We start from the raw sequence: 22,322 nt of genomic DNA on the forward strand, positions 1-22,322 counted from the left end.
CTGAATGGTTAAAGACTCATATTCTTCATATGATTTTTCTTTAAAAATAAAATCCAGAGTACACAATTTGTTGAATCCACTGCTAGTTGATAGCAGGCAGTACGTAAAAGAGGACTGGATAAATTTATGGAGAATAAGACTATCAATGGCTTCTAGCCACAATCAGAGGTATCAATGCTTCTGAATATCAGTTGTTGGAAACCTCAGGAGGGAAGCAGGGGCATAGGAAGGGAGGTGCAGGGGATGTGGTCTGCCCTGAGTGTCATCCTTGAGGGGTGGGGTGACAAAATGGCACTGCCTGAAACAGCAGCGTGGGGCTTCCATCCACTGGGTGGACTCTGTGGGCAGCTCACTGTGGGATTGCCCCGCCCCCACCACTCCGAATGCCGGAGCAGCTGGCTACGCCCCCAGAGGGATGAGTGCACTCGTGCTCAGATCCTGCTTGCTAGTTTCCCACAAGCTGGCCCCTGTGAGAACAGGATGCTGGACTAGATGGATCATTGGCCTGATCCAGCAGGCTCTTCTTAGTTGTACTTGGAATAGACTCTTTGCAGTTACTGTGCACAATTAACCACTGTATATGATTCAGTTGTTTCAATTGTGCTACTCTGGGTGTAACTTACAACTTCTCTCCTCCCCCTTTTTTAATCTCCAGAGACCAGGAAAAGAAAATTCTGCGCAAAGCAAAATCAAGAACCGTGTGCTGCTGTGCGCCCCATCCAACGCTGCTGTCGACGACCTGATGAAAAAAATAATTCTTATGTTCAAGGGAAAATGCCAGGACAGTAGCAGTCCTTTGGGTACACTGAGTTCTTGTCCAGTTCTCATCTGTGTTAGTCATGGTTTGGTGGGAGCAATTGGCTTGGTTATAGCTAAACGCTAAGGCTTATTCAGGGTTTAAGTCACTTAGGACTGTGCTCCCACCCTTTCAGTGTAGTTAGCAGTAATTACGCTTACTGTAGCATATGTTCTTGCAGAAAAGTCATTCCAAATGGGGCCTGGTGCCATCTCTGTTTATCTTTTAGACTCCAAGCATGGTCTTTCCTGTACATCCTTACGCTTTTTAAAAAGGATATTTAGGGTCCTTTGAGATATTTTTAATGCTGCACTTGTCTACTGAAAGGTTTGCTTCATTTCTTTTTGCTAGTTTTAGTGGTTTTAAAAAATTGTTATTTGTATTTGGTTTTTTGCAAACCATCCTATGGGTGTTTTCAGCAAAAGAACGTTAAGTACCTAAGAAGAGCCTGCAGGATCAGGCCAGTGGTCCACGCAGCCCTCTTCCAGTTCTCGTAGTGACCACCCAAAAACCTAAATGCTGCAACCTTTCCTTGTAGGAGAGTCGCTCTAGCCCCTTGATCATTTAGTTGCCCTTTCCTGAACATTTTCCAACTCTTAGCTCTTAATGTGCAAGATGCAGATTTCAGGATTTGCTAAGCAGATCAAAATTGTTTGCCAAATGCTTTTCTTTCTTTTTCAAAAAACTAACTGTAATGTAGCAAGGCACTGAGTATCTGTTTTACATCCAGGAAACTGTGGTGACATCAACTTGGTGAGACTGGGACAAGAAAACTCCATCAGCAGGGACGTCTGGAAGTTTAGTCTAGATGCCCAGGTCGACCATGAAATAAGTGAGTATCTTATAAAGGGGTTTTTTCAAGGTCCCCGTCCCCCCCAAATATTTTATTAGAAGCATTTCATTTATAAAAAGAGAGTGAGGAAAGAGAAAGAAAATGAGTGAGAATGAAAAATAGAAAATTCTTTTACATTACCATACATAAATATCCAGATGTGTATATTCTTATTCTAATACACATATAATTGCCAGTAGTTTATTCTGTGTAAACTCATTCCAAATATTATTGTATATATCTGAAGAAAGTCTGCGTCCATAAGCTGTCCAATCATATGTTAAGCCATTGATTAAGGGGAATCGTGTCTCTGTTCCTCCAATTCATCAGTATCAGTCCCTTGGCCACCATTAGGGCATGTAGATTCCATTTTTGCTGTCCTTTTGTCAATTTCCATACAATGGGTATATAGCTCAAGAGCACATTCACCTCTGAAAATCTTAATTTTTTCCGTAGGGTCTTTGTTTATATAGTTCAGCACTGCCTCCCCAAAACTTAGTAAGTTGGGACACAGTAAAAACATATATTTCAAGGAAGCACTGTCTATATTACAGCTCCAACAAAGAGCTACATTAGATAGTCCTTTCTTATACAAACATAAGGGAGTCCAGTAGAAAATAATACTTAGAATCTACTGGACTCCCTTATGTTTGTATAAGATCCATTGATGCATCTGATACTGAAGCTATGACATTTTCCTTCTGTCTAGGAAATAGTGAGCATACATGTAAAATTTATCAGTTGGTTTTTCCCCATGGTCAATTGTCTCTTGATTAGTTGTTTTAATAGTGAGGTCCAAAAGTTGGCCTCTGTTCTATCTGAAATAGTCTTCCCAGATCATAAGCCCAGAGCAGGGATTAGCTGAGGGGATGAAATCCTGTAACATCATCCTATCCGTCCCATCCTATCCAGGTCTGTAGCCGGAGATTGTTTAATTAAATAAATTTATATGTGCAGGTTCTGCTTAGCAAACACAATGTGTTTCTTGGAAATGGTTTGTTAGGAACTACTTGTTTTTGAAAGCACATCAAAGTACAAGTAGATAAATAGGTACCGCTCCGGCAGGAAGGTAAACGGCATTTCCATGCGCTGCTCTGGTTCGCCAGAAGCGGCTTAGTCATGAGTGCAAGTAGATAAATAGGTACCGCTTCGGCGGAAAGGTAAACGGCGTTTCTGTGTGCTGCTCTGGTTCGCCAGAAGCGGCTTAGTCATGCTGGCCACATGACCCGCCGGCTCCCTCGGCCAGTAAAGCAAGCATTGAATTTCAGTATGTGAGAGAAAGCATCTTGGTAAGTGACCAATATTCTGTTTCAAAAGTGGAATATAAATGACTAAACTAAAAGCACTTGGTTGAATTCCTTAGGCAAAGCAGCCCTTGGCAGACATCAAGATATCTGCAGACGAAAAGAAGACCTGGATCGACAGCTGGACATTATTTGTCGCCAGCGTGCTATAGCAAAAACCCAAAGCGCTGACCAGGTACTTGTTTGTTAGCATGGGTAATTGGACTAGGATTAGCACGTCCAAATCAGGCTGTTGAGTAGGCTGGCATTCCGAAACTTGTTTAGACCTGCTTTGCAGTTAAACGTGTCAAGGCATGAGGGAGGGGCCAAAACATGGTGGTGTCGTGCTTCACTTGTTCAAGGACGCAGCCTCCAGAAATGGGGGGCTCAGGTAGCAAGGGGGCTGTGCAGAACAAAATGTTTTTAGTAAGATTTGTTGAGTTAGAGCGTTGGTCCATCTAGCTCAGCATTGTCTGCTCTAACTGGCAGTCACTGTCCAGGGTTTCCGGCAAGGGTCTCTCCCAAACTTACCTGGAGATGCCATTGGGGATTGAACTGGGTCCCTCTGTGTGCAAAGCAGATGCTCTACCTCTGCACAGCAGCCTGTCCCCTAAAATGAAATAAGGTTCCAGTCCTCGTGGTTTTGAATTAAAGCTGACTTAATAGCTGCTCTTCACTGAATCAGACCATTGATCTCTCTAGCATTGTTTACATCAGGGTGGTTTGAAGGTTTCACTTCGCTAGAATGTGTCCTTGGAGTTTTGCTTTCCTGGGTAGCAGATTGGGAGAGGGGTGTAGAATTGAGTCAGCTGTACAAAGGGAACACCCATTACTGACACATGACCCCTGCAAACTTGCTCAGAAAGGGATGCAGCCCTGAGGTTGAAAAAGGTTCATCATCCTGATCTACACTGACAGGCAGCAGCTTTCCAGGGTTTCAGACAATGGATATTCCTCCCTGGAAATGCTATTGAGGACTGAACTGGAGAGCTTCTGCATGCTTAGCAGATACTGCTGCTGAGCTCAGGAAGCTGCCTTATCTTTCATCCATCCAGCTAATTTTCTCAATACTGACAGGCAGCAGCTCTCTGGGGTTTCAGCTGGAGTTACCTGCCTAGCCCTACCTGGAGATGCCATTGGAGATTGAATCTGGGACCCTCTGCATCCAAAGCAGATGCTCTGATGCTGAACTATGCTCTTCCCCATGCTTGGTTGTTTATGCTTTTCAAAAATATATGTTGCTCTGGCCATTGGCTAATGCGAATAAAGTTTATCTTGCTAAAAATAAGAGTGCAACTTTCCCCCTTTCATTCAGCTGCAATTATTAGACAACGAGATTTGCAGACTTGGAGAGGAAAGAAAGAGGCTCACTGTTCAACTGAAGAAGGTAACCATTTGGTCTTTAAGGTGCTCTTAAAAACAGCCTCACTCAGTGAACTGCTTTGTTTCATCATGCAAAAAAGTGTTTGTATCTCAAGTTAGCTCCAGCTAGGATATATCTCTCATTACCGCAGATCACTGATGGTGCTGCTGCTCTGTTGCACATCAGTCATGTGCCATAAACTCAGTCCAGTCATAGACTTATAAGCATTTGTGGGGGCTCAGAGATCATCGAGTCCAGTGTCTTGCTTTCTGTTCAGCTATTAAGGTGCCAGTCTGAGCCTTGAAAAGCACATCAAACAAAAAGAAGTTAGAAGTGTAGCGCTCCCTCCCACTTCCTTTCAGCTCTACAAGTTGTATGCAACTAAATTTTAATGGGCTCAATATGTTATTAATTGTGTTGGATACAACCTTTTGCACTTTCCAAGGCAAGGGGTAGCTCTCCTCACCACCTTGTGGCACAGAAGGTGGGGCTCAGGGGCTTGGTGGGCATCGGGAGAAGTGGCACTGTTGTACTCTTGAGTGCCACACTGGTGAACATGTGCCTTCATTTGACTCTAAGCAGGTATTGGCTGTGTTCATCATGAGTCATAGGAGCACAGGGAAGCTGTGTTATACTGAGACCATTGGTCTGTCTAGGTCAATACTGTCTGCACTGACTGGCAGTGGCTGTTCAGGATTTCAGGCAGTGGACATCCAAAGCCCTAACTGAAGATACTGGCCAATGAAGCTGCCACCTTCTGCATTCAAAATGGGCACCCCTCCACAGAGCTATGGCCCTTCATTTTAGCATCTAAGCCACTTCTTCCTCTAAAAGGAGCGGAATTCATCTTTAACCACACACTGAGCATGGACTTGTTGTTGTAAAAACAAATCAGGCAGCTGAAAGAAAACTGGGCTCTGTCTGAAAACTACGTCTTCTTCAAAATGAAATTCCTGGCTCTTATTTTCCAGGATTGCGGACGATCGCAAGGCGATTTGAAAGCGAACATCATCCTGAAGTCTCACATCATCTGCTGCACACTGAGCACCAGTGGGAATAGCATGCTGGCATCAGCATTCCGGCGGCAGGGCTGTGACCCTCTGAGCTGTGTCATTGTGGATGAGGTTAGTGGGCACTATGGCGGCAAGAGGGTATTCAAAGGGGAGGATGTCATTGGTACCTTTTAGGCATTGCAGAAACAACCCTTTTCATTTTAGCTGGCTTTGTATTTATTTGATTGTTTATTTCCACCACTGACACCACCTTCTGACACTAAAAGCCCTCAAGGCAGCTTTTTTGTTCAATGTGATTGATTGATTCTGGAGATATAGCCTGTTTTTTCTTCTTCCTATTTTGAGATGTGTATGAGTGGCTTGCCTGGGGATTTTTGTTGGAGGTACCGGTGAGTCAGAGCCTTGCCAGTTTTTCTTCCATGAAATGGGTATTTTGTGGAGCCCATAACAGTTTCTTAGATTTCCAGATAGGCCCCTGAGCTCCAAAAGGTTGGGTATCCCTGTTAGCAAATGAAGGATGCTGCCTTATATTGAATGAGACCATTGACCCATCTTGCCTATCCTGACTGGCTGCAACTCTCCAGGGTTTCAGGCAAGAGTCTCTCCCAGCCCTACCTGGAGATGCCACCGGGGATTGAACCTGGGACCTTCTGCAAATCATGTGCCTTTTGGAGGGCATCTTGTTGTCTACCCTTAGACAGGCCTCTCTTACCACCTTACACTTTTCTCTGCAGCGTAACAACAGCAGTAAATATACTTTGCCTATAAGGACTGCTGCTTGTTTCCTCTCTCTGACTCTGGGCCTGATCACCACATTTCACAGCCTTCCTTCTGGCAGTAAGGAGTTTTTCCTTTTGCAGCTCAGACCAGTGGTTCCTTCATCCCAGAGAGCAGCACCCCCCCCCCCTTGAACCTTCTGCCAGCGAAGTCTTTCTCAAAGATGCCCAGAGCAGGGGACCTGAGAGTTGCAAAGCTTGTTCTTGGTCCCAGAACCCCAATTAATATCTTTGTAAGGGGAAAGAATTATATTAATAGACGTAAGCTGTCAAGCAAGCCGCCCTGCCCCCTCTTACAGCCTGGTTGAAGGCAGTCAATCTTGGGCCATGAGCAGGCTCTCCACTGTCAATCCATTTAGCAAAATCTGACACTGTCCCCAGCCCCTGTCGTGGCAAGAACAACATGCAGAGTCTTAATTTTCTGTGTGTGCTGAAATTTGAAAATGAGTTTTCCTCTTGGCTTGAGTGCTTTGCACATTTTTGAGGGTGGGCATTTTGACTTTGATTCCAAGGTAAATCCGCCCCCGAAACTGGCTATCCACCAATCTCAAGTTGAAGAAACCATCACCACCATTATTATTTTTTTAAAAAAACCCTCAACACTTTAAAATTCAGTTGCTGTAATCCAAGAACAGAATAGTCTTGTTTGTATGTTAGCATTTAGCTGTGCAGTTGAGCATTATGTGAAAAGGCTCCCATTTGTGGCTGGCAGGAGTTGCAGTTCTGAAACCTTTGATGGGCACTCGCTGGGTTGGGAGGGAAAGCTGAACTAGATCAAAATAACCATACAGGGAAAGCAGAAATACATTTAAATGGGAAGCAGACAAATAAATGTTGGAAGGCTAGGAATTTGGGATGATTATTATTTTTAATGCAAGATCCCCAGGAACCTCCCCTCTATTTGAAGACCCTGGCTTTCCCTCTCCTCCTGAAAACTGGCTTCTGGGGGTCGCAGTGGCTGAGCTGCAGGTGTGGGGCTGGGGGTGGGAAGGGGGAGCAGGATTTGATGCAATATGGCTCCTGCAGCAAGATCTTAGGATCCATACCTGTGGCTTTTCTGTCATTGCCTGGAATATGCCTCTCTTCCTGTCACCCCATTCACACTGCTGTGTTTTTCTTCTTAAAAGGCTGCACAGTCTTGTGAGATGGAAACTCTCATCCCGCTCACTCATGGCTGCAAAAAACTGGTCCTGGTTGGAGACCCAAAGCAGCTTCCTCCCACAGTTAGATCTATGGTGAGTACGGCACAAATTAAGGTGTTTTCTCTATCCCAGGAAAGATGAAGTTGTGCAGCATTCTTTTTATCTCATGACCCTGTTATTGGCATGCATAAAGTAGACCACCCATCAGCTCCTTAATGGCATATGAGTTGTTTCCAGTGACGATGACTCAATTACTTTGCCTGATCAAATGAATCACACAGTTTTGCAGGCTTTTCTGAAATCAGCCCATGTGGCTCCCGTTTTGGTAGACAACAGAGCTTTTGGTGAAAGATTTATCTACCCAAGCACGCTGGGATACATTCCAGTGGCAGGTGAGGCAGAGGCAAAAGTGGGTAGGGCCAGTGTTTTAAAATGCATTTTAAAAATGTATATTAAGAAATATTCCCATAGCAATAGCCTTTGAGAGACTTTTGCTGCTCAAGCACCACTAATTCTCTTAGTTCTGATGCACAGGGGAGAACGTCAGAAGAGGGGAGATGTTCCTGCACTCTTTTTCTCCTGCCATCTTCCCCACATTCCAGTATATAAAAAGTAGGGTTATTTCATGGGACTGTTAATTTCCCAAGCCTTTTAGGTAGCTCAAGAGGGCTCATTCATTCGTAATCTCTACTTCAAACATCTCTTCCCTGCCTCATTCCCTCCCCTCCCAATTTGTGAAATGGGCATAATATTACTGATTTCCCTTTATAGGATGGTGGTAAGGGTTATCACAAGGTAATGTACATGGGACACTTTGAGCCATCTAAATCACTGTAAATGTTAAACTGTAAACTAATACTGATCTCCAAGCCCTCATGTTTATGTAGCCAAAATGTGGTACACAAAGAAATGCAGCTTGCAGCAGCCATGCAGAAAATGCAACAGCCATGCACAAGACGGAGCTATCAGTGGACTTGGTTTGGCCTCTCAGTTTGCAGAAGTACAAAAATATGGTTGGGGGGTACCTAATGATGTTTCTTCCAAAAACAGCCCAGTGAGAACTGAGTGTGCCCATGAAATATTGGCTTACTCTTGGGAGAGGGAAAAGACAAAAAACCCAGAGGGTGTGGAGTTAGCTGTATACCCTGAGCAATTTCACATGACATCCTCTTGTTCTTTAGTTGCTGTCTGCACCTGACCCACCCACTGAAAGTCTCGTTCCTCCTCCTTTCTCTTGCTTCTTTCCCCCATTGGCAGAGAGCTGAGGAATACGGCTACGGGCAGTCTCTGATGGAGCGGCTGTGCAGACAGCTGGATGCGCAGCTCCAGAATAAAGTCATTGACAGGCTTCCAGTTCTGCGCTTGACCACTCAGTACAGGATGCACCCTGAGATCTGCCTCTTCCCTTCTAACTACGTCTACAACTGTGCCTTGAAAACTGACATGTGCGTAGTCACCTTTTTGTTATTGATTATCTCACCTCAAGTCAACAGACATTGCAGAAGAAGAAGTGGACGAATGAATGTGGACAAATGAACCTGAATGTGGACAAAGGTTCTACTTTATCCTGGATTTTTCAGAACCCCCAAGTCCAGTGGTGGGTCGGCTATGCTCTCCAGATGTTGCTGGAGTCCAGCAGCCCCAGCCAGAAGGGCCAGTGGTCAGGGATGGGGGGACTTGTAGTCTGGCAACACCTGGACATCATATCCGGGGTGTGTGTGTGTGTGTTTTAGAGGGGTGGGAATACACTTGCTCAGGCACTATAGGTGAGTACTCAGGTGAGTGAAAATTCTGCACATGATCATAGGCATCCATCCTGACTCCTTTTGGCAACCTGATTTGATACGTAAACAATAATAATCTTTCTTTCTAACCATTTCTGAAATGTTCGTCTTGAATTATGTGCTCTTTGATACTTGACTGGATTTGTATAGTGGCAAGTAGCTATATTTATGCCAAGCTGCTGCTGCTGAGCTTTTTTAAAACAAATAAATAAAATAAAATAAAATTCAGTGCCCTTACACTTCAAATTCTGTGTCAGGAAATGCTGGTTTAAGTGACATGCATGAATTGTGCATATGACTCACTCATTGTTTTTGTAATTTATCTTACTTTGCACAATTTCTTAGCTGGGTTTTCTGTTGCTCCTGGGAAAGTCAGAAGTACTCCAGAAACCTTGTTCTGACTTCATTCTTGCTCCTTGAGGCTTTGGCAGGTATTGCCTTTGTGCTTTCAGGCATTAAGGCTCGAAACAACTTATTTTTACTGAATGGAAGTTAAAATTATCAGAAAGTTGGATTTTCACACCCAGTATCATGTTCTGCAGAATCTCAGCATGCCAACAGCACTGAAAACAGCTTTCATGCCCTGTTGTCTCTGCAGAACTGGGTGATTCATTGGAATCTGTGACACCACATTTAGGATTAACTGTACCCCAAAGACAATCATATGAGGCACAGTTGCTTAAACTTTTGTTTTCAAGCAATCCAGACTATGTGGCAAAGGGGGTGATGCTTTTCAAAGGGCAGGGAGACAGGATACTGTAGAAACAGGGAATGAGAGTCTTGGGGAAGAACCAGGATGCTAAGTTCTCAAGCCCTAACTGCTGAAAGAACTTCTCAGAGTCCCATAGACTTTCTGAACCTTCACCAGGGAAAATCTGTATAAGCCTCTGTATTTTTTCACCCTTCCACTGCTAATCTCTGCCTGTGCTTGTCATACTTTTGGAATGTTTCCCTGCCTCCCTGACATGCAGGGCCGTAGCTAGGGGGCGTCAAGGTGGGGCCCCGCCAGGGGCGTAGGCGATGTGGGAGGGACGCAAAATCGGCTTAAAAATATGCGTATAAATAAATATAAATATCAATTATTGCCTCATAAGAAATGGTTTTAAATAGAAAGTGAATTGAATGGGGGGGGCGGTTGGAGGAGAGGCAGAAAGAAGAGCTAATATGTCTGTGACTAGTTCTGCCAGGGGCACAAGATCACCTGGCTACGGCTCTGCTGACATGCTAGTTTTCTCCAGGTGGGGAATATCGTGTGAATGGACAGTGTCTCCTCCAGGAGTAAAGAATTTAGCCAATTGACTTTCAACACTGTTTTTTAAAAGCTATTACATGGTGACTATTTTCATGATGTTACAGGAGGACAGAAGAGAACCGATTCTCTAAGGATTGGCCCTTCCTACCGTACCTCCTCTTTGATGTTTTGGATGCCCATGAGATACGGGAGACCGAGTAAGATACTCACTTATTTGCTTGTTAAATGTGTAGTCTGCTTTTTTCACGGTAGCTAGCAGCAGTGAAATAAAAAAGCAAAATACAAAACAAACAAATTCAAGCAAAAACCAATACAAGTGAAACATTATTGATTTGTTTTAATTTATTATATTTGTTAGCTTCTTTTTACACAAACAAGCCTCAAACCAACTTAACAGATTAAAAAACAAAGAAGACTAAAAACCTTCAAAAAAACAACAAAATGCATAGTTTTATAAACTTCTACTGCATTGCCATTTCTCTAAAGTAAGAAGCCCCAAAGGCTGCAACCTTTCCTCATAGGGAGAGTTGTATCATCCCCTTCATCGTTTAGGTTGCCGTTTGCTGAGCCTGGCTCAAGGACCCCTTAGTGCAGCATCCTGTCCTCAAAGGGGCCAAACAGATGCCCCACTGGAAAGCCTGCAGCAGTCTTAATCTGATCTTTCCCACTGTCCGCTACAGCAAGAGCAGGTGCCAGTTTGGGCAGCCATGTCCTCCTTCACTGCTGACAAAGAGTTTTGAGAGCTACCTTTTTTTTCAGAGTTGGGGAGAACCAATAATTTTGAAGTCAACTTTTAGGTCACCTAGCCAGAACCATGTGGGGGGCAGGGTATGTCCCCCAAACCCCCCTTCAAGAGAAACAAACAGCCTGTGCTGACTTTTAACCTGAGGCACTCATCCATCTACAAGGCCCTTCCGCTCATCCTTTTCTCCCCCCCCCCTCTTTTTACTACTTTCTTGTTCAGTTCCTTCGTCAATCTCCAGGAAGTGAAACTGGTCGTAGAATTAATTACGTTAATTACAAAAACGAAGAAAAGCATCAGCTATCGTAACATTGGGATCATCACCCCATACAGTGCTCAGAAAAGAAGGATCCTGCTCGAGTTGGAGAAAGAATTTGGAAGAGAAGAAAAGGGGTAAAAGCTTTGCAAGCCTTGAGTGGTCAGGGAATTATGGGAATCTGAGTCCCTCAAGCAGGAGATGGAAGAATTCCTCTATGGAGAAAAGGCATTCCCTCAGGGGAAAGGGAGGGTGCTTCTCAGATCAGAGCTGGGAAACCTGCTGTGTCTCTCTCGATGCTGCTGGACTCCCAACAGCCCCAGTCAGGAAGGCCTGTTGGGGGTGGGGGATACTGTCCAGCACCACCTGGAGGGCCAGGGTTTTCCCATCCCTGTGGTGTACAAAAGTGCAGTAGTCTGTCCATAATCTCCCTGCTGGATGAAGCCAAGGCTCCAGTTTATTTATTCATTGCATTTATATCCCAGCTTTTCCTCCAAGGAGCTCAAGGTGCCGTACATGGTTCTCCCTCTCCTCATTTAATTCCCACAACCGCCCTGTGAGGTAGGCTGGGCTGAGAGGCAGTGACTGGCCCACGGCCACCCACTTTCATGGCTGAGCAGGGATCTGAAGCCTGGTCTCCCAGCTCCTAGTCCAACACTCCAGCCACTAGACCTGACTGCCTCCAGATGCTTCTAGGAAACCCACAAGCTGGGCACCTTGTCTTCAGAGGTGGACTGCCTCTGCATGTGGAGATTGCACACTCCTTGCAGCCGCAGACAAGCCTCTCCTCCACTCACCATCTCCCCTGCTCTCTGGAACACCTGACCAGTGACCTTCACTCCTTCATCTCTACCACCCTCAGTGGCCGGAAGGCCTCCTATTCCTTTGAACAACTCCCCTGATACTTCCTTGCTGACCCTTTGTGTCTGGAACTCCCTCTCCAAGAACACTTGCAGTGCGCCATGACCCTCCCTATCTTCCTTCAAAAGTGATGTTGCTGGTGAGGCCTTTCATCTGAGGCCTTCCCTGCTGCTGAAGAACACTTGGGCAGCCATCCCTTGCTGGACTTGCCTGCACTTATTTCATAAAATAGAAACTTCCCTCCCTCTGTTTCCCTGTTGTTAAAATGTACATTGTAGGCTCCCTGGGGCAGGGATCTCTCTACTTAGATGATAGTAAAGCTAGGGCTGCCATATGTCTGGATTTTACCAGACGTTACCAGGATTTCAAAGATGGAATTGACATCTGGGGGGATTTCTGGAAGGTGGCCTTTTGTGCCGGATCTTTTTGAAATAAGCAACCCTAGAAAGCGTACAGTGGTGCCTCGCAAGACGAAATTAATCCATTCCGCGAGTCTCTTCGTCTTGCGGTTTTTTCGTCTTGCGAAGCACGGCTATTAGCGGCTTAGCGGTGCTTAGCGGCTATTAACAGCTTAGCGGCTATTAACGGCTTAGCGGCTTTAAGAAAAAGGAAACAAACTCGCAAGAACTCGCAAGACGTTTCATCTTGTGAAGCAAGCCCATAGGGAAATTCGTCTTGCGGAATGACTCAAAAAACGGAAAACCCTTTCGTCTAGCGAGTTTTTCGTCTTGCGAGGCATTCGTCTTGCGGGGCACCACTGTATGTAAACAAAAATATTTTCCCCTCCCAAAAAAACTCATTTCTTTATGCAGCAGCTGTGTGTGATATATAGGATATGCTCTCATTTTAGTAGTGGAACAAGTGATGTGCCGCAGCCCATTCAGTGACTCTGGTAATCTTCCCTCCGCCCCTCCCTCTTTTTCCACACACACAGACAATAAGTGCAGAGTTTTCTTCTAATGTCATAAGAGTGTGGCTTGTCTCCTTCTTAGTTTCACCTCTGCTTTCGGTAGGCAGTACTAGTAAAAATAAATGTGTTGAATGGCTCTGTACATTCCTTCCTTTTTCAGCGTTGCAGAAGTCGACACTGTGGATGGGTTCCAGGGCCGTGAGAAGGACTGCATCATTGTCAGCTGTGTCAGAGCGCAAAGCACGCAAGGGTCAATAGGGTAAGGCTTTCCTGTTGTTTTGTGATTTGTCAACTGGGGTGCCTCTGCTGGCAATTCTAGGGCTCGGGTGCAATCCTTGGGGTGGTCAAGTGTGTGGGCCATTTCCCACAAGTCACAGTTGTCTGTTAGAGCCCCTGTTGGTCTCTGGCCGCATTCTTGCAGCCACCTGTGATGCCCATAAGGGAATTCAGGAGAGGAGAGGTTTGTGGTCCCACAATAGTCTTTGCAGGGGGTGAGGGCAGGGCTAGGCCATGTGAGCTTCGTCACTGCAGCTCTCTTAGTGCAATGAACTTCCCATTCCTGACGCTGGCAAAATGGCTTCTCTGAGGGAGCTTCCGCTGTGTCTCACTGGGGGAGAGGAGAAATGGAGCCCCAAACCCGTCCTCCCTGGCAGGCAAGGGGTTTGGTGCTCTCAGATGTGACCCGGCAGAATTGTTGGCCCCACGGACGGCTGATGGGGTGAAATCAGGCAAACAGGGCTACACTTCTTTTGGTTTTCTTTACAGGTTTGGGTTTTTCCTGTTTTTTTGAGAAGGAGAAAAAGGTCACAGCTGCGCTAATGGTGCCTTTCTGTTTTGCAAGTCACCTTTGGAATGAATAAAATATTCAGGCACAGTTTTGAAATATTAACGAGAGAGTTTTCACATGAATCACAACAAATAATATTAATCCGCCAATGGTTTGTGCTGCAGGGATGTGTGGCTAAGGTCTAAAGCTGGTTCCCACCACCAGCCCACTTCCTTTCCACCTGGGGGTGGGGGGGTGGGGGTGGAAGGGCACTCTGTGCTTGGAAGCCACATGGTGGGGGGGGGGGCAGCTGAAATTGCAAAAGCAGATCATGGACTGACTTCTAAGATTTATGCCCCAAGCTTCTCACTTTGCTCTCAAATGATGTCCAATAAAGGAGGCACCCAAGGAACAATGGAATTAAATGATAATTAAAGCTATCGATAAACAACCATTTTGAGTGTTTTAAATTATAATCTTAAAAGGTATTTCATAAAGAACCTATGGGGGAGGCAGAGAGAAGCTAAAATATTGCAAAGCAAGGGAAAAAACCATGTATAAATGAACATCACTAATAAATATTCACCACTAACGAAATTGATCAAAATCAGGGCCTCCAATAAGAAATGTAAAGCAAAAACATGACAGCAGGGGGTTGTCTCTACTCAGAGGAGACCCACTGAAATTATACATAGACATGGGAACCTTGGTAGGAATGCCTGCAACCTTTTAGTAGTGCACTTACAAATGCAGGGATTTAGTGAACCCCACGGTGGTCGTCTAGGAGGACACGGGGGGGGGGGACACACACTGCCCATCCTGAGCCAGCTTCACCTGTGGCTTGTTTTGCCCTCTCCAGGTTCCTGAAGAGTCTGCAGCGTCTGAATGTCACCCTCACCCGAGCCAAGTACAGCCTCTTCATCCTGGGACACCTGAAGACTCTCATGGTAAGTGGAAGAAGGCATGAAGTCTCTCTCTGGATATATACGTCAGCCCTCCTTGTAGAGAAAGGCGGGACTTGGAGGGCCAGTGGGGGTGCCCTGGCAGTGTGTGGGGCTTGGCCCAAGCCCCCCCCCCATCGCCTCCCAAAGCCATAAATCAAGCCTACTTCATAGGGTTGTTTGGAGGAGCAGGGTGCCAACAGGCCCAGTACGCTGTGTCTGTAGGTGGTGCCCTCCGCCTGCCCTTGAAAAGGGGGCACAGATTTGCTGCTCTGGCTGTGGCAGGTGAGGATTGCAGTTCAAAACTTTGGGAGGGATCCAGGCTGGCCAGAGGTGTTGTAGACAATTCAATCTGTTGAATCTGCGGGGTTGGGGAAAATGTTGGGCCACATTTATTCATTCCTTGAATTTAGGTCCAGCCCCTCAAGAGCCCAGGGCGGTAAACATATCAGACACAAAACAATGGTTTAAAGAGCCTTCTAAGAAGAGCTACAGTTCTAAACCTCTTTGGAAAAGGCATTCTCTCATCCCGTATCCAGTGTCCTTCCGCCACCGAAGGCACCTGTGTAAACAAACAGGTTTTCAAACTTCTCCTGAAAGGCAACAATGAGGGAGACAGGCGCAGCTCCCCAGGGAGGGGGCCACCACAAAGAGGGAGCTACCACTGAGAAGGTCCTGTTGGGGGGGTCAGTGCCATCTCAATTTTGTCCCTGCTTGTGGGCGCCCAGAGGAACCTGAAACTCGGGTTTCATAGATTGTAAAACTTACGTTACTTTAGCTCTTTCACCAGTTGATCTTAGACTGGCAGTATGGTATTCCAGAGCTAATGGACTGGACTACAACTCCCATCACTCCTGACCATTGAACGCTGTGGTTTTTCATGCAAGGCCAAGCATGGCATTTCTGGGAGGTGTTTGTGAGATGCTGTAAGGGCCGGGGATCCTGCAGCCCTTCAGATGTGCGATGCCCAGCAGCCCCACCGGCCTGGCCAATGATGAGGGGCGGTGAGAGATGGAGTTCAGCAACTTCTGGGGGCCACAAAAGTTCCCCACTCCTTCCTCTGTGCTAGAATGCCAGCTGTGTGCAGGGGAGCAGAGAAAGGGATGCCGTCCTCTGCCATGCTGGTTGCCTCTGTCCCATCAGACTCCTGTCCTGCCAGTTTTCTCCCAGGGAGGCGCCCAGTCAGGGGATAACGCAGCTGGCATGGGGGACTCCCCTCTTTCCATCCTGGCACTTTCCTGCATGAGGTCACAGTTACTCCCATATGGGCGCAAAGTCTTCATATGGTCCTTTCCCCCAGCCTTGTACCATAACAACTTTGTCACTAGAGGGCCTCCAATCCAGGTTTGTCCATTGGAAGGCCTGGCAATGATGGTTTGCTCCTGTAAAGTTCAGAGTTGTGAATGGATTCCTGTTAAACACTCGTTTCCCTGCTGCTGCTGCTTGTTTTGTAACTGCAGTGAGGAGGGAAGGATCCTTATAGCCCGAGTACGGCCATATTGGAGGGATCCTCTGTTGTGTGTTCACAAACCACTGTTTACCAGTGGGTGCAATCCAGAGGAAGTTTGACCTCATTTCTCCTGACACCCATTATTAGTGGTCTCTAGTGTTTTAGATTAATTCAGCCAGCCTTAGAGGAAGGGTGAAGAACACTTTTCAGGCCAAGGCCCCCATTTCCCCCAAGCTGAAAGCTGTTGAGAGGTGCACTCTAAAAGCAAGGGAAGCCCAAGACCGACACAGTCAAACTCCCACTTTCCTGCAGCTCAGCCAAGAAGCTAGAATGGTCTCCTAAGCAGCAGGCAGTGGGGTTGAGAAGAAGTTGAAGGTTGGCAGGCCAGCTGGGAACACTAGGGGGCAGATTAATTCCACCACCGCCAGGTTCCCCTCCCTGAGAAGGAAAGAGAACTGGGATCAAGTTACAACAGTTTCTAGTTTGAGGCATCAGATTAATTTCCCCCAGCTTATAGACCACCACTACCCCCAAATCATAAGAATTTGTTTTGTAAAAAATAAAATTTCCTTTTGTAGGAAAATAAAGATTGGAACGCATTGATTCAGGATGCTCAGAAAAGAGGCTCCATCATCAAGACCACCTCCAAAACCATGTACAACAGTATTCCTTGCTATGCAACTGGTGCTAAGATGATCCTGAAGCCCATGTCAGTCCAGCAGAGACTGGCGAGAGCAGCAATTGGGCAGGTGACCACGGTGGCCACATCGGGTGAAGCTCCTGCACAACATCCCCAGCCATCATCTTCTGGTGCTCCTGCTCCTGCTCCCGGTCCTGCTCCAGGGAGCAATAAAGAATCTCCTGCGCAAGCCCAGCCAAGTCTGGTGGTACCCAGATTTGGGCAGGTGACCATGGCAGCCCTGATGAATGAAGTCCCTGTACAACATCCCCAGCCATCATCTTCTGCTGCTCCTGCTCCAAGGAACAGTGGGGCACCTCTAATGCCAGCATCTGGGCACTCCAGTTCCTCAAACCCACAGGCTACATCTCAGAATAGGCCAAGAGATCCACGGCTGGCCAAGAGGGCAGAGGAAGGAGTCAGAAGGAGCCCCACTGAGAGCCATAGCCCCACAGATCCCAAGCGACAGAAGACAACAGAGTAGCCCTACCTGTATAAGCAAGAACTCTTATTGTGGCTGCACCATGTACAGCCTTTTTCTGAACGATCAGCTTTCTGGTTGGTTCCGTTCCCTGTAAGATAATGTATTTTTTTTTTGTTTAATATATTTTTAATAAACTATTTTCTTTGATACCAATACAATATATTGAGTCTCTTGTTTTCAAGTCATAAAACCATTCAAACAAATCAGTTGTATCCAGAGTGAGACATTACTGTTATTGGCAATTTGGGATTGAGGGAAAAGAGGAAGTGGGAAGAGAGAGGAGGAAGAAAGGGGGAGAACTTTTTTTTTTGAGAATCATAAAATTGTGGAGTTTATGTCCTTCTACGTAGAATTGTAGAGCAGCCAGATCAGTACTAGCAACCCACTGGAAGAACATAAATGGACTGTCACATAATAAATGGCTAGATAAATGTACAGCAGGTAGGCCTATCTGAAAAACTAAATCACCATACCGAACTCATGAGATGCACTGCAAAAAAAATATTTCTTTTGTTATGTCATTCATTTATAGAATTCATTAATAGTCAGCAAAGTTTGTTCCCACCTACAATTCACACAATGTCTTGAAGAGGACTTATTCTTAATATTGTAGGAAATGACTGACTGGAAGTATAGGAAGTGACAAGTTATTTTAAATGTTATATAATTTACATCTAAGATAAAACTTTAAACAATGGGGTGGGGGTAGAGGCTTCACAGAGCAAGCCTCAGATTCAGCGTTTGCATTTATCTGCCACGTTCCAAGGCAAAATGTCGCTATGGGGCTTAGGAGGAGGCCCCACCTGAGCACAGCATCCTCTCCAGATTTGGCAGAATCCCGGACAAGGCAAGCCTCTGAGGAATCTCTGAGGAAAACGACAGGGTGGGGAAGTGCTTGTGTCATCCGTGGAAGATTCTGCAGAAGCACTGTGCAGTATCTGGCTCATCACTATCATCAGATTCATTAATATCCAGCAATAACCTACATTTGTATTAATGATTCTGGAACATAGGTATCTGCCTTATACTGAGTCAGGCCTTGGTCCATCTAGCTCAGTACTGTCTACCCTGGCAGGCAGCAGCTCACCAGGGTTTCAGGCAATGGGTCTCTCTTGGCCCTACCTGGAGATGCTGGGGCTTTTAGCATGCAAGGCAGATGCTATGCAGCTGATCCACAGAACTTGCTATGGTTCTGACATAACAAACATGAGGAAAGTGCAGTTATGCCCTCGCTGCCTCATTTCAGTAATCAGCAGAATATTTTCCTCAATCGCCTAGAGCAGGCACGTCCAACAGGCAGATCGTGATCAGTGGACGTCTGTGGTAGATCACTGGCTCCCCCCAAAGAAGCTCAACAACTCTGGCTCCCCTAAAAAAAAAGCTCAACATTTTTGCCCTGCACCCCCCAAAAACAGGGCTTTCCTCCTTCCTAAAAAAAAAAGCTCAACTTGGACCTGAACCCCAAAAAAGGGGGATAGATCACTGCCAGTTTATAGCACTGTGAGTAGATCGCTGTCTTTTGGGAGTTGGACACCCCTGGCCTAGAGCCTGAGATGGCCCTGGAATATTAAAAAACCCACTTTGCTAGGCCAAGGAAGGGAGAATGCACCTAGATGCGCTCTCACCTACCTGGGTTTTAAAAATGGCAAGAGGCAGTAACCACCAACCTCTCTCATGTTTCCAGTCTCAAGGGGAGTAGAGAAATAGAAGAGATGAGGTTTTTTTTGGTGTGCCTGGCTACACAGCCAGTAGCCAGAAGAAACTAGTCCCATTAGCCCAAACAGCCTCAAATCTGCACTCATCATTCCCCCATCTGCCCACTTGGCAGTTTAATCTTTGTTGCAGCTGCAAGGGTTATTGGTTGAGAGTGGGGATGTTTGGCTGGACATCCATAATGGTGTTTTGTTTTTCAAAATTTCACATACAATCCACCATAAAATGAAGCACAACACAATAAAACATAATTTGAACATTGGTGGAATAGCACCTTAGAGACCAACTAAGTTTGTCCTGGGTATAAGCTTTCATGTACATGCACAGTTCTTCAGATATCTGAAGTGTCCATGCACATGAAAGCTTACACCTAGAACAAACTTAGCTGGTCTCTAAAGTGCGTGCTACTGGACAATTTTTTTTCATTTTTTTCGACTGCATCACACCAACATGTCTACCTACCTGAATCTTGAACACTGGTGGGTGTGTATGTTTTGCAAGTGCATACCTAAGGAATAAATAAGCCAGTGCCTTCATTTGCCCATTTAGCACAAAACCACTATTGGACCATGATATAAGAAAAACTCCTTTTCCCTTATGGGGTACCCAAGAGCCCATATAGAGTCCTCTTTTAGGTTCTCTGTTGGTAGGATAAAATAACAGAGACCAAAGAGAGAATATTGAGAAGCAAAGCAGCTAGTAAGCCTGATCTTTATTAAACTGTTGCAACAGGGTGCTCCCCCCACACGCAGGAGAGAGGAAGAGGACCGAGAACAATAGTGTGCAAACTCCTATACAGTTGTACCTTGGGTTAAGAACATACTGTAGTTTTCACTCCATAAGACGCACCTGACCATAAGACGCACCTAGTTTTTAGAGGGGGAATGCAAGAAAAAAAATTCTTTAAAGGGAGCGCTGAGCAGAGCCTGTATGCCTCCCAGGCTCTGCTCAGCGCTCCCTTTCACGAGCCGCGTGGAGTGTGTGTGCGGCGCTTGCAGGCTTTTCCCCGAGGAGAAGGAAGGGCTGCCCGTCACTGACGGGTTGCCCTTCTCCCTCCTCGGGGAAAAGCCCCCAAGAGCCGCACACACGCTCTGCGTGGCTCTTTAAAGGGAGCGCGGCTCTTGCTGGCTTTTGCGGGAGGTGGGGGAAGGGACAGAGCGCGGCTAAGCCAGAAGCTAGAACAGCGAGAGGGAGTGCTTCGCAACGATCCCTCTCACTGTTCTGTCTTCTGGGATAGCTGTGCAGCCTGCATTCACTCCATAAGAAGCACTCACATTTCCCCTTACTTCTTAGGAGGGAAAAAGTGCGTCTTATAGAGCGAAAAATACGGTAATTCATTCTGGAGGTCCATTCTTAACCTGAAACCGTTCTTAACCTGAGGTACCACTTTAGCTAATGGGGCCTGCCACTGCTGCCGCGCGATTTCTGTTCTCATCCTGAACCAAAGTTCTTAACCCGAGGTAATATTTCTGGGTTAGCAGAGTCTGTAACCTGAAGCGTCTGTAACCTGAAGCATCTGTAACCCGAGGTACCACTGTAAAGACCTTTGGAATTCCCATTCCCCAGTACATCATACATACATCACAGAAGGGGTGTAGCCTAAGACCACCCTCCAATACATCATCCATACATCAGAGAAGGGCCGGCAGTAAACCTGTTGATGGGTTTACCTGGAGAGCCTGACTATTCTTTTTGTAATGATAACTACTTAATCCTGAATCCAGGTCACAGGCTCCTATTCATACACAAACGCACCCTTAAGACAGGATTTGTGAACAAATGAGACAATAGGGAGGCTTCTGCATTTCCTTCCACCTTGTAGAGAAATATTTGAGGTGACTGAAAGAGTCAAAATGGCTTTAGGAGTTTTTTTTGTGGGTTTCAGACATGTGGTTCATATATTTATATATGTGTTTGCATGGTACATTTATGGACATCTATTATATATAAGACCTTAAGATTCTTATAACCACCAGGTCTTCAAATACCACACAGAAACAGCCATTCTATCAGGCTGCCTCAGCAGGAATGATGGGAAGCAGGGCCCTTCCCTCAAGCACCTCCTACGGCCAAAATGTTTCCCTAACTTATAAGAACGGCTCTCTGAGAATTGGCTCCTTTGGGAGGAATGTTTCCTCTTTCCTCCCCATCCATCTTGCCTTGTGTGCTGTGTATTTTACATTGCAACCCTGTGCGTAGTGACTGGTTTCAATCTGGTATGTAAGCCGGGCTGAAGAGCTGGTTAAAAATGCACCTCAAAGTAACTGATTCATAAGCACAGTGTTATAAGAATTCTGAGGTCTCAAATATAGAATAAATGTTCATAAATGCAAACATACATAAACCACGTGTCTAAAATAGTACAGGAGAGCAATCCTGAAGCCATTTGGACTCTCCCCAAAGGACCTCAAATATTTCTCTGCAGCAGGAGGACGGGAGAAACTTTCCAATTGTCTTTTCACTTGCAAATCCTCCCTGCAGATTCAGCCTGGCAAGTTTCTGCTAAGCTGAGCAGACTATAAATAAGGTGTAAATTTGTAAAAAGGAGATTCAGAAACTAAAGTATTTAATATTGCAGTAGTGAGTTCCGCAGGCTTAGGTTGGAAGGTCAAACAAGACTACAGTCAAGAAACTGAAGCAAACCAGTGGCCAGGAGGCCCAATCTTTTTTGTTGCAGCAAGACTCCAAACTACAACACAGGAGAAGCAGAGAGAATCAATGGGTTACATCCATATTTCAAAGTTTCCCACAATACATCTCAGGATACATCATCAAGACATCATAGATATGTTACAGTAAAGGTGTGGTCTCAGGTAGAACCTGAGATCCAGGCATGCCCGTCACTCAAATATAGTCTTTCATACTTACTCCATCACAGTACAAAGGAAAGTATTTATAGTTTCCAAGTCCCTGAGTCAAGTCAAATACACCCCTTTGTCTTGACTGGGCTTTGATATAAGAAAAAAACCCTGCTCCTTTTCCATTATGGGGTACCCTAGAGCCCATATAAAGTCCTTTTGTAGGTTCTCTATCAGTAGGATAAAATAACAGAGGCCAACCAGAGAATATTGAGAAGCAAAGCAGCTAGTAAGCCTGATCTTTATTAACTGTTGCAACAGGGTGCTCACCCACACGCAGGAGAGAGGAGGATAACCCCAAGCCATGCATGAAAGCCCTTATATAGACATTTTAAGTTGCCTGCCCTGGAGTCCAAGACCACCCCCAGAAACATCATACATACACCACAGAAGGGGTGTATCCCAAGACCACCCCCAAAAC

The 22,322-nt window shown here is 45.7% G+C and overlaps 1 protein-coding gene across 2 annotated transcripts in view; it reads left to right on the forward strand.

The window, feature by feature from the left end:
- The window catches only part of SETX (senataxin), a 66,034-nt gene extending 48,551 nt beyond the window's left edge, over positions 1-17,483 (forward strand). The window contains exons 14-25 of one of the 2 annotated variants that reach the window (XM_028714963.2): positions 656-800; positions 1,527-1,628; positions 2,992-3,107; positions 4,227-4,298; positions 5,246-5,398; positions 7,191-7,298; positions 8,463-8,650; positions 10,346-10,438; positions 11,206-11,376; positions 13,171-13,269; positions 14,636-14,723; positions 16,746-17,483. In XM_028714963.2, coding sequence (XP_028570796.2) covers positions 656-800; positions 1,527-1,628; positions 2,992-3,107; positions 4,227-4,298; positions 5,246-5,398; positions 7,191-7,298; positions 8,463-8,650; positions 10,346-10,438; positions 11,206-11,376; positions 13,171-13,269; positions 14,636-14,723; positions 16,746-17,330 — 1,920 coding nt within the window. In that variant the 3' untranslated portion in view covers positions 17,331-17,483. The remainder of the gene's footprint in view (positions 1-655; positions 801-1,526; positions 1,629-2,991; positions 3,108-4,226; positions 4,299-5,245; positions 5,399-7,190; positions 7,299-8,462; positions 8,651-10,345; positions 10,439-11,205; positions 11,377-13,170; positions 13,270-14,635; positions 14,724-16,745) is intronic. The other variant, XM_028714964.2, reaches the window with a different exon arrangement.
- Positions 17,484-22,322: the final 4,839 nt, after the last annotated feature.

The sequence above is a fragment of the Podarcis muralis genome, chromosome Z, assembly GCF_964188315.1.
Source record: "Podarcis muralis chromosome Z, rPodMur119.hap1.1, whole genome shotgun sequence".
NCBI classification, from domain to species: Eukaryota; Metazoa; Chordata; class Lepidosauria; order Squamata; family Lacertidae; genus Podarcis; species Podarcis muralis.